General features: G+C 39.9%; 1 protein-coding gene across 1 annotated transcript; it reads right to left on the bottom strand.

Annotated features, from left to right (window-relative positions):
• Positions 1-8743: 8743 nt before the first annotated feature.
• On the bottom strand, positions 8744-9679 carry LOC124505752 (olfactory receptor 4D10). Its single transcript, XM_047071783.1, has one exon. The coding sequence runs from the start codon at positions 9677-9679 to the stop codon at positions 8744-8746; it is 936 nt and encodes a 311-aa protein (XP_046927739.1).
• Positions 9680-12642: the final 2963 nt, after the last annotated feature.

Here is a 12642-nt window from a genome sequence, read left to right as displayed (position 1 = left end):
TGAATCATGTTTCTTCTTCTTTGTGCAGCTTGGGAAAAATGAAAAGTATTATCACAGAAAGTGTTCACTCTCCCTTAACATATCAGGTTTAAAGAGTTAGGTATTAGGACTGAAAACTAGGGAGCTGCTGTTAACACATGAAAGGCTGTTCTGAAATTACTGCTAGTGTGTGGGAAATGACATCTGATTAATACAGGCATGCATATAATTATTCTTCTGTAAATTATAAATATTTTAGATGTGACATAAAAATAAGTATAGAAGTTCTACATGTTCAAGATAAACAGGTAGATGTGAAATATTCAGGAAGGGACTCTTGGAGCATGAGGGATAAAAAAATGGAGTCAATTTGGTGTGTGGGAAAGGCAATGTGTTTAGTTTCTTTTCCAGATTGCATGCTCCACGTAAACATTAAAAAAATTTTTTTTTTAAATTTTAGAGAGAGAGAGAGAGAGCACATGAGCAGGGGAGAGGGGCAGAGGGAGAGAGAGAGAGGGAGAGAATTCCCAAGCAGGCTCCATGCTCAGCACAGAACCCAACATGGGGCTCCATCCCATGACTCTGGGATCATGACCTGAGCCAAAATCAAGAGTTGGAGGCTCAACCGACTGCCCCTGCATGTTCCATTTAAATGATTTAAGAACCACTATCGGCAAAATGGTTCTCTTTGGACTGAACTCCACAGAAACACTCCTCCCTTATTTATTTATTTTTTTATCTTATTTTTTATTTTATTTTTTATTTTTTTAATGCTTTTATTTATTTTTGAGACAGAGAGAGACAGAGCATGAGCAGGGAAGGGGCAGAGAGAGAGGGAGACACAGAATCTGAAGCAGGCTCCAGGCTCTGAGCTGTCAGCACAGAGCCTGATGTAGGGCTTGAACTTACAGACTTGCTCGAACTCACAGACTGTGAGATCATGACCTGAGCTGAAGTCAGAGGCTTAACCGACTGAGCCACCCAGGCGCCACTCTCCCTTTTTTAAATCAAATTTAGGTGCGCCTGGGTGGCTCAGTCAGTTGATCACTGACTCTTGATTTTGGCTCAGTCATGATCTCATGGTTCATGGGTTCAAGCCCCAAGTTGGGCTCTGCACTGACAGCATGGAGCCTTGATTGGGATTCTCTCTCTCCCTTTCTCTTTGCCCCTCCCATGCTCTCTTTCTCTCTCTCACCCTCTGTCTCAAAATAAATAAACGTAAAAAAATAAATTGCAAATTTAATTATATGAAAAATAAAAAAAATTAAGGTCATGAAGTTCTTCTCAGTGGTCTATTCTCACTTAACAAGACTTCTTTACTTCTACCTTTATTTTACACTACTTTAGGTACCAAAATCCGTGTGTGATGAATAGCTCCTCAGCTATGGAAATGAAGGTGTAACTCACAGTTTCTCTTCTGACCATTGTTCTACTTTGTTTCTTAAAAATTATTATTATTTTTTTATAGAGCTATCATTGATATACAATAGGCTCATGTATTTGAAGTGTATACTTTGATGTTTGGACATAACCATATACCCAAGGAAATCACTATATTTAAGATAGTTACCATATCTGTCACTCCAAAAGTGTTCTTGTTATATGACCCTTTGTTATATGTCCTCTTTGCCCCTCTTTCTTCAGGCAGCCACTGATCTGCTCTCTGTCAGTATATATTAGTTTGTATTTTCTAGAATTTTCTATACATTGAATCCTATAACATAGACTGGTTTTTTTTCCACTCATAAAATTTATCCATAAGTTTGTGTGTGCCAATATTTTTTTCCATTTAGTTGTATGGATATACCACAGTGTGTTTATCCATTCACTTGATGAACAATTTGGGTTGTTTCTGGTTTTTTGGCTATTACATATTAAAGCTGCTATAAATAATCATGTACAGGTCTTTGTATGGACATATGTTTTCACTTCTCTTGGGTAAGTACCTAGGAGTATAATGTTTGTAACTTTTGAAATTCAATAATAAGAAAACCAATATCCTAAATAAAACGCAAAGAGACAAACGGTTTGAAAAGACACTTCAACAGGAGGACATAGGAATAACAAATAAACACATGAAAAGATGCTAGCATCATTTACCACTGGGGAAATGTCAATTAAAATCAGAGTACACACCTATTAGAATGGCCAATATAAAAAAAGACAAATATATCAAGAATAGGCAGGGGCACCTGGATGGCTCAGTAGATCTTGATTTTGGCTCAGATCATGATCTCACAGTTCATGGGATCAGCCCTGCATCAGGCTCTGTGCTAACAGCGTGGAGCCTGTTTGGGATTCTCTCTCTCCCTCCCTCTCTCTGCCGCAACCCCCACTCATGCTCTCTTTCTGTCTCTTAAAATAAAATAAATAAACATAGAAAAAAGAATAGACAAAAAATGGAGAGGTATTGGAACTCTGGTGGGAACGTAAAATGGTGTGACCCTTTGTGAAAACAGCTTGGCAGTTTCTTATAATGTGAAATGTGTACTTACCATATAATCTTACTGCTTTTGAATTCCTTTCGTTTTCTTTCACGAATCCTTGAAACGAGGCTTAATTTCTTTCTTTGAAGTTTATCTCCTGTTTCTGACCATAATCAGAAACAAAAGAAAAGTGAACATCACTTCCCTCTCAATTTTGTGTGTGTGTGCTTTTCAGGTCAAACGAAGATATTTCTTTTCACTTAGCTCATATTCCCACCAAGTTTTATGGCATCTGTGTGAAATTTTGTCCAAAGTCTATTTAATATGGAAAGCTGAAAAGAACTACTAAGTGGTATCACAGCATACAGCGGGTACCTGGGGGGCTTGGGCACCACCCTGCCTGCTCACATCCCAGCTGGGCACTCACTGCTTATGCAAACATGGGCAAGTTGATTCACCCCTTTGGCCTCAATCTCTGCATCAGTATTTGGAAACAATAGCATCTCCCTCATATGATTCATGTGAGGATTAAGTGAATTAATCTTGGAAAAGCATCAATACTTAGAGCATTGCCCAATCCATAATCCATAATAAGTATGATTCTATGTGTGTTATCGCAAAGAAAACCACTAAGTCAGTTACTCTCACAGACACACAGTGTCTTTAAATAGACTGCCAATCTTTTTTTTAATTTTTTTTTCAACGTTTATTTATTTTTTTTGGGACAGAGAGAGACAAAGCATGAACGGGGGAGGGGCAGAGAGAGAGAGGGAGACACAGAATCGGAAACAGGCTCCAGGCTCTGAGCCATCAGCCCTGCGCCACCCAGGCGCCCCTAGACTGCCAATCTTTTAGAGGGACTGTATATTTCCCAGGACATGTATTCTAAAACAGATTCATCAGAACATACTGTTTTTTGTTTTGTTTTGTTTGTTTTGTTTTGTTTTTAGAGAGAAAGCGAGGAGGGGCAAAGAGGGAGAGAAAGAATTGTAAGCAGGCTCCTTGCTCAGCATGGAACCCAACATGGGGCTCGATCTCACGACCCTGAGATCATGACCTGAGCTGAAATCAAGAGTCAGATGCTCAACCGACTGAGCCACCCAGGGGCCCCAGAACACACTGTTTTCATGAAACTAGGAGATGTTTTTCTTTAATGGCAGTAAGAATGGCCCAGCGGGTGGTGACAGTGTATGATAGTAAGAAGAGGGCTTGCTTGATCTGGCTTCTTGTCTGATATCATTTTAACAAACCAGAGAAGTCCAGTACATGGTCTCTGCAGTGAGAGCCTCCTGGGATCAAGTCCTGGCTTGGTGATTTGGGCAAGTGAGAGACTTGACTTCTGCATCCATAGAATGGGGCTTATAATACCCATCTCACAGGGTGACTATGACAATTAGATGAACTAACACATGTGAAGGTGTCAGCATACAGGCTGGTTATCTGTTATGATTAGTACTATGTTGATACTGGAGGATCATTAGTAAATGGAGTGTGTTTAACTGAATGATGGCTCAACTATCAATCCTGACTAGTTAAAGAGAGAGACAAAATGCTCATCAGAAAATATCAACTCAATAGTTATTGAGGAAATCCAACCTAGCTATTAAAGTCTTCCACAGGGCCCCCCATGTAAATAATAGATTATCTATATAAAAGGGTAGAAAGTACCTCAAACCCTGAGTCAGGCTTGTTAGAAAGGAATACATCCCATGTTCACAAACTACCTTCGGTAATTCAGACAACATCCTCCAGATTCTCCATCTTTTCATATGTATATGTATATGTATATGTATATGTATATGTATATCTATATCTATATCCATATCTATATCCATATCTATCTATATCGTCTATATCTATTGATATCAAAATAGATATAGATAAGGATGTAGATGTAGATATAGTGTGTATATAGTGTATATCTATATATAGTGTATATCTATATATAATATATATCTATCTATTATCTATCTATCTATCTATCTATCTACACTTTTTGTTTGAGAGAGAGAGAGAGAGAGAGAGAGACAATCCCAAGCAGGCTCCATGCTTAGCACAGAGTCTAACACGAGACTTGATCTCATGACCGTGAGATCATGACCTGAACTGAAATCAAGAGTCAGACACTTAACTGACTGAGCCACCCAGGCGCCCCTTATTTTTCACTCTTATACATAGACATTCAGACACTACAGACACACACACTCATGTAGAGTTATACTTCTTACCTAAAATCTCCAACCTTCTCTCAAGGGTTCCATCTTAAATTATGTTCACATGAACCTCAGGAAGCATTCAGCTTCAGAAAATTGTGCTACATAGCCCTCTGAAGGCCAGTGATTTCAGTGGCTACTTTTCTATCTTTATGTGCAAAAGGACAGACTCAGGAAATAGTATTTTCTTGTCTTTCCCATGTTAATTGATAGTGCCCCGTTATATTTACCAATTCCTTAATCCCAAAACTGGTGTAAGAATTATCAGAGGGAATATAGTTGGATGTGGCTGTGGAAAAATTCTGCTGATGGTGAGATTGTTTCTGTGGGAGTAATTAAGACATAATTAGGTACATACACTTAGGAACACACATTTTTGTTAGGGCCTAAAATTCTGTAGCAGTGAGAAAGATTCTATCCTTGGCCAAACTCTACTCAGGCTCCCCTGAACTTTTTTTTTTTGTGCCAGATGCTGGGGATCCATTAATGAATAAAGCATAATCCTAGTGGGGGGAGATAGGAAGAAAGAGAACAGGGAATTGGAAACAGGATGCCGAGTTCTGTGCTAGAGCCAAGCACTGGGTGCTGAGGGAATGCAGTGGTGGGGTGGCCAACGGGTCTGGGGTTCAGAGGAAGGTCAGGGTAAGAACCTTGCATGAGGTCACAGAACTCATAATTTGGTGAGGTCTGCATACTTACTCAAGCTGTGCTAACTTCAAGGCACCTGCTCTCAACCACTGGACTGTGGGCTTTAGGTGGAACAATCCTCAGGTAATAGTTAACTTATTAATATTAACGAGTCAGACGATGAACTTAATTCAGATCTGTTTACTTCATAAAGATGTGATTACCTCACGAAAGATCTTGTAGAACCCCAATGCCCAAAATGTATTATGTCTCTAGTATGTGTCTCAGCTCCCTTCCTGATAACAAGGCAGGAATGTAGTGGGAATGTCTGAGTATATACGTAGATAGGCACTTTTTTTTAATTGAAAACTTTATTTAGACAATTGTAGATTCACATGCAGTTTTAGGAAATAACAGGGATCCCACCTTAATGCAGTCTCCCCCTATGGTCATTTATATATGTCAAAACATTGAGTTGTACGTCTTAAGTATACACCATTTTTATTAATTTTGTTGATCTAAAAAAAAAGGAGGGGCTGTTTTCACTGAATTATCATTGGGCTGTTGCTGGGCAAGGAGAAATTCTTCCCTTCTCTTGTTGGGATACATAAAGCATTCTTTGTGGAAATATTAGCAAGGTGGGTTCCTTTAGTCTCCAGGGAATCAAGTTTGGACACCCAGGGATCTTGATAATGGCCAAAGTGGCTGATAAGAGTATGGCATCTAATAAGTCTTGGACATGAAGGCCATTTAAAATTTTGTCCCTGTTGGAAGTGAGGAGGCCTCACTGTTTCCATAGCATTCCAAAGTCATGAGCTACTCCAAAGGCATACCTACCATCAGTTTAGATATTTGCAGTTTTGTCCTTGGCTAAAAATGCAATCCTGAGCAAGAGTGTACTATTCAGCCCATTGGGCCAAGGTAGCCAAGAGCAAAGGTACCCTCTCAGTGACTTCAAAAGGAGTTGCCAGAGCATTCCCAGCATGGCATTTATCATGTTCATCTTTTATTGTTTATCTTTTTAAAGTTTATTTCCTTATTTTGAGAGGGACAGAATGAGAGAGCGTGTGCACACACAAGTGCAGGTGAGGTGCAGAGAGAGAGGGAGAGAGAGAATCCCAAGCAGCCTCTGTGAAGTCAGTGCAGAGCCCAACCTGGGTCTCGATCCCAGGAATCATGAGATAACGACGACATGAGCGGAAATCAAGAGTGGGATGCTCAACTGACTGAGCCACCTTCAGTAACTGTGGGACAATCTTTAACTATGGCTTATGGTTCAGCCTTAGTTCAGAAGACACAGGAAATTATGGGCTTAGCATTAGGATCCTCAGAGGGTCTAATTTTAGAGGAACAGGTTCTAATGGGTTTGGAGGAGGAGAGAGTGGGGAGAGGTTTGCAGAACATGGGAAGTTCAGTGAGAGAAGTGGAGGGTATAAAAATGGGGATGGAGATAATGAAGATGGTGGAGGGGAGAATGAAGCCTCAAAAGCATTTTTTGTCTTTTTTTACATTACCTGTTTGCCTCAGTTAATTTAGAAATGGTATTTTACAAAGAAGTGATTTTGGACTCCTGAATACACTTGGAAGCCTCAATACCAGCTGAAACAGGCATCCCATCTGTTTGTGTTATTTTATTTTACTATTTTATTATTTATTTATTTGTTTTTTAAAAGTTTATTTATTTATTTTGAGACACAGAGAGAGAGAGAGAGAGAACCAGTGGGGAAGGGGGGTAGAGAGAGGGGAATAGAGGATCTGAAGTGGGCTCTGTGGTGACAGCAGAGAGCCTGATGACTGGCTTGAACTCCACGAACCACAAGACCATGACCCAAGACAAAGTTGGAAGATCAATCAACTGAGCCACCCAGGTGCCCCTGTTTGTGTTATTTTAGAGCTGTGATATTCTAATCTAAGAAAAGCAAATTTGAGGAGATGAAAAGTGCCCCCTAATGGCCACTGGAATTCCAAATTAATTTTGATTAAGTTGGTCCAATTAGTTTAAAGTGCTCCTTAGGATGGACCATAGTGGTTTTTTTTTTAATAGTTTGAAATTCTTTTTTATTTAAAAAAAATTTTTTTTTAACGTTTATTTATTTTTGAGACAGGGAGAGACAGCATGAATGGGGGAGGGTCAGAGAGAGAGGGAGACACAGAATGTGAAGCAGGCTCCAGGCTCTGAGCTGTCAGCACAGAGCCCGATGCGGGGCTCGAACTCACGGACCGCGAGATCATGACCTGAGCCGAAGTCGGATGCCCAACCGACTGAGCCACCCAGGCGCCCCTGAAATTCTTTTTTAAATGTTTATTGATTTTTTTTGAGAGAGAGAGCGTGAGTGAGGGAAGGGTAGAGAAAGGGAGACACAGAATGGGAAGCAGGCTCCAGGCTCTGAGCTATCAGCAGAGAGCTTGATGCGGGACTCAAACCCATGAACCATGAAATCATGACCTGAGCCGAAGTCAGACTCTTAACCCACTGAGATACCCAGGTGCCTGAGACCATAGTTTTCAAACATAAAACCAGACTGGGGCCCAGAAGGAGGACCTTCCTGAGAGAATTTGGCCGATTCAAATGCCATTAGTCAAAACCAGAGACTCGGTTAATAGAAGAGTAGTCACAAGGGGCAGTGCCTTCCTAAAAACAAACAAATGAACAAACAGATCCCAGATACAGTTGTGGAGGTCAACCAGAAGGAGGGAACCTGGATCTGGTGGAACTGAAATAGAAACGATGACTCAGGGGAGCAGAGAGTGCAAGGGGCTCCAGTGTGTACCTCACACGCTTCCGGGGGCCATTATTTCCTTACCAGTTCATCCCCTTCAGGTTCCTTTGTGGTCACCAAGTAATGTTGACCTTAAAAAACAAAAGAGCCAGTTATTTTACCAGAAAAATGAGTTTATTTGGGAATGGTCCAGGAACTGCTATTCAGAACAAGCAAACTACAGCAGACCATAGGCAAATGGCAAGAACAGGGGAGAGAAACTTGCTTTTATAGGTGAAAAGAGGAAGCTGGGAGGGGCTGTTTTTGCTGAGTTCTCACTGGCTGGGCTGTTGCCGGGCAAGGAGAAATTCTTCCCTCCTCCTGCTGGGGAAGGCCAGCATGCCTCCTACAGCCAGTGATAGTGTGACAGCTCCCCCTTCAGAACTCCCCAACTCCATTTTCAATGAGGTTTATTTACTTTATTTATTTTCACATAATTGTATCTCAATAGAATAGAAAATTCCAAATTGATAAAACTGAGTATATTTTGATTCTGTTTTTCTTATTTCTTCCAAGGTTGTATTGCAAAAACAACATGTACCTCTCTGGCTAACAATTTGATTTCTTTTGTAACATGAAACCCAGATTTTGTCATTATTATTGCATGCTGAGCAGAATCTTTGAAAGTCCTCTGGGTCTTAGCAGAAATCTAAAAGTTAATCAGAAATCCTTGAATAAATAGCAGTTTATTTCATGGACAAATGTTTTCAAGGGTGCTGAGAAGGAGTGAGCTACCTGTCTATTCCCTGTCAGAAGGCATGAGTCTTCTCTTCAGTCTCCTCATGGCTGACTTCATCTCCTGGTTCCTCAGCGTGTAGATCAAGGGGTTCAGCAGCGGGGAGATGACAGTGAAGGTGACAGAGATGGCTTTATCTGTGGGGAGGGCAGTGAAGGGCCGGGCATAGACGTAGATGCAGGGCACAAAGTGCAGGGTCACCACAGTGATGTGGGAGGTGCAGGTGGAGATGGCTTTCCTCCTCCCCTCCCCTGCCTGAGACCTTACTACTAATAATATGACCATATATGACACCAAGAGGAAGAAGAACCACAGTGTGGTGAGCAGTCCATTATTAGAAATCATCAGCAACTCAAGCATAAAAATGTCTGTACAGGAGAGCTTGAGAACCTGGGGGACATCACAGTAGAAAGTGTCAAGAACATTGGGTCCACAGAACGGGAGTGGAACCAACAGGGAAATCTGCACAATGGAGTGGACAAAGCCCCCCACCCAGGAGGCCACTATGAATCCAATGCAACGACCTCTACTCATGATGGTCACGTAGTGCAGAGGCTTGGAGATGGCCACATATCGATCCAATGCCATCACTGATAATGAAAATACATCCACCCCTCCGACAAGGTGGAAGAAAAACATCTGGGTGAAGCAGCCATTGAAGGAGATGGTCTTTCTCTGTGACAGCAGGTCCACCAGAACCTTGGGAGCAGTGATGGAGGAAAAGCAGATGTCGGCAATAGATAAATTACGGAGCAGGAAGTACATGGGGGTGTGAAGGCGAGATTCACAGGACACAGTGACCATGATGAGGAGGTTTCCCAGCAGAGTTGTCACGTACACGAGAAGCAGGAAAAGAAATAAGACCAAGCTCAGCTCTTGATTCTGGGTTAGACCAAGGAAAGTAAATTCTTTCACCCTGGTGCAGTTTCTCAGCTCCATGAAGTCATTTTCTTTTTCCCTTTTGTTCCAAGCTACTTCCTATGAAAGTACTTGGCTGTTTATTTTATTTTCTTCTTAAGCACTAAGACCGCAATTCAGAATCTTGCCCATGTGGATGTAGTGCTTGTGATTTGTTGAGCCGTCCAAATTTTTAAGATTGCAATCACTTTGGTGATCAAATCAAATGATCACATGCAAAGTCATTCAATAATTCTTTTCCTATAAAACTAATTTTGGAATGAATAAGCATTTATGTTAGTAGGGACATTTACATAGCATATTTTATTTATTTTGGTTTTTTAAATTTTATTTTTTTATTCTACGCAAATTGATAGAATGTCAGGACCTGTCTGAAGCATATGAGGTTAGACATGTTTCCAGCCATTGCAGGCTTACAGTCTACAAGTTTAATGTTCATATTGGCAAATATTCTGTTGACTTCAAAAGGGTCTTGTCTTTCTAGACAGGGATGTGTTTCTGTTCCTTATTTCAATGTTGCTGAGTCACTTTCCTTGCTCTTGGCTGCTTTATGTTGAATTTCTTAAATCTGCAACCTATTATTCCATGTAGATAACTTGCTATTGTGATTATTACTTTATACTAATCAGATTATTTGCTTAATAATTATTTAAAAATATTAAAAAATTGTTACTGGAAAACAGATTAAGACAAGGTATAAATCCAAATCTCAAAGAATAACATTTTTTTATTGTTATAAAAACACTGAAACATAAATCTACCCTCTTAACAAATTCTTAGGTGCACAGTATTATACAGCAATTTTCTAGAACTTTTTCATCTTCTATAACTTAACTGGTCCTTGCCAGAGTTTGAGGGAGAGAATAAGGATAATAACCTGATTTTGAGGAGTGGTCTATTCTGTATCCATCACACTTTTTTCTGCCTCTTTTTTTTTGAATCACAGCTAAAAGAGGGAGAGGTCACACAGCGAGAAGAGACATTAGTATTATTAGAATTATGCCTGCTTTTTAATACACTGTTATTGATAATTCTTAGGAGTTTTTGTAATTATTATTTGTTCTACCTTATACTTAGTAAGGGAATATTTATTGCAATCTTCGTATAAGATTAAGTTGGACCACTTTGTCCAAGTGTTGACAGCCTAACAAAAGTGGGTGATTAGCATACATTGATGAACATGATGCATGATAAAATGTGAAATGGGTCGTGAGAAAAGTGAAGGTAGATTTGGTGGGAGAGGAGGGATGGTAGAGATATCCTGATTTCCAGGAGCATCAACAGCTCCTACTTCATGAATGCTTACTATGTGTGAAGAGTTATAAAAAGTTAATCCATTCAGTGTTTCCCACCATCCTTTAGTAAGTATTAATGCTATTCTTGTTTTTCATATGCAATGTATTATGAATCTACATTTGGCTGGAAGGAAGAAAGAGATGGAAATAGGAAGGAAGAGATGGAAATAGGATGGAAGAAATAGTATTTTTCCCCCTTCGATCTTTTTTTTTTTAAAGTTTGTTTTGGGAGAGAGAGAGAGAGAGAGAGAGAGAGAGAGAGAATGAGCAGGGGAGAGGCAGAGAGAAGGAAAAAGAGAGAATCCCAAGCAGGCTCCACAATATCAGCGTGGAGTCCAACTCGGGGCTTGAAATCACGAGCTGTGAGATCATGACCTGAGCCAAAATCAATAATGTTTAACCGACTGAGCCACCCAGGTGCCCCTCCCCCCTTCAATCTTATTGAGAGGGTCTAATTTTAGATAATAAAAGTGTCTGTCCAAAGATAGGAATTTGGCAAAACAGGGCTCTGGAAACTCTATTTACATCAATCTTAATCTGAGGTGGCTTTACTGATAAGCAACTCAAAAGGTAGCAACAAATGCATGATGTCTTCCCTTACACTGAATGGGCCATGGTTCTGGAATCCCTTTTAACACAGCATCCCTCTTCCCCATAGTGAATACCTACCTTTATTGTTTCTATCTTGCGAAGATCATCTCGGCTCTGAAGTGTTTAATATACCTGGAAAAATATCAAAGTCAGACTATTTATACATAATCAGAACAACAACATGTCAATTTCACTGTGCATAATCTTAACCTTAGCTGAAAGTTTAACATCTTTCCTGGATTCCATTGATCCTGAAATTCCAACTAAAAATTGTATGCTTTGGGGAACAATGCAGGATAGTACACTTGGAGACAATAATTCTTAAAAATTTTGTTTCTGAAGGTAAAGCCTTTTGGAAAACTAAATTGTAGTATCTTTGCTTTCCTTTCAAGAGAAAACGGGCAGATTCAAAGCATCACAGATTCAAGAACTTCTACTGTATCTCTATCTTATGTACAAATCCCTCAGCCTCAGGCCTAATATAAGAATTGCAAAAGGAATATTATTGGGCAGGGAAGAAGTCAAGTGCCTGATTGTGCTGGTGGAGATGAAGTTTCAATGGGATTTATTAAAAAGTCACCATGATAGGCACATGCGTAGACACACACAGATGGATACATTTTGATTCGTGTCCAAATTATTTAGAGGCAGTAGTGGAAATCTATTCTCTTATCCACAGCTCAATCAGAACATTGTTAAAACATGCCAAATATGGTGTCCAAGAGACCACAAGGGTCCAATTTTCATGGCTTGCAAGACTCAGAGGACACTATATACAACTGAGTTTCAATTGGGTTGCCAGAAAACGACAAGAGAACTGGACTTAAACTCCTTTGCTGCTAGTTCAATTTCTAATTATACACAGGATGATTATAGTCTCATGATGTTGTTGTAAGTCTCCACATGTAGAGAAGCATGATTTAGGTGGTGTTTGGGGAATGCACATTTCCCCTGTTTTCCTATATTCTGCACATCTCTCAATTTGGATATAGCTAGATAAGTATGTTAGTAAAGCTCTCTAAACAATAGCTATTTAAGATTAACTCAATTTATTGAATGGCTTGACTTTGTATAGAATGCACTTCCACTGTTTCTAGA

Source organism: Lynx rufus, unplaced genomic scaffold (genome assembly GCF_022079265.1).
Source record: "Lynx rufus isolate CCGP_SWC_20201006 ecotype Redwood Valley unplaced genomic scaffold, mLynRuf1.p SCAF_9, whole genome shotgun sequence".
Taxonomy (NCBI): domain Eukaryota; kingdom Metazoa; phylum Chordata; class Mammalia; order Carnivora; family Felidae; genus Lynx; species Lynx rufus.
The sequence above is the reverse complement of the archived record's forward strand: the minus strand, read 5'-3'. Positions and strand labels throughout refer to the sequence as shown.

What these genes read in the sequence shown, in the direction of transcription:
- LOC124505752 (XM_047071783.1), bottom strand. Translation starts at nt 9,679, where the DNA reads ATGGAGCTGAGAAACTGCACCAGGGTGAAAGAATTTACTTTCCTTGGT.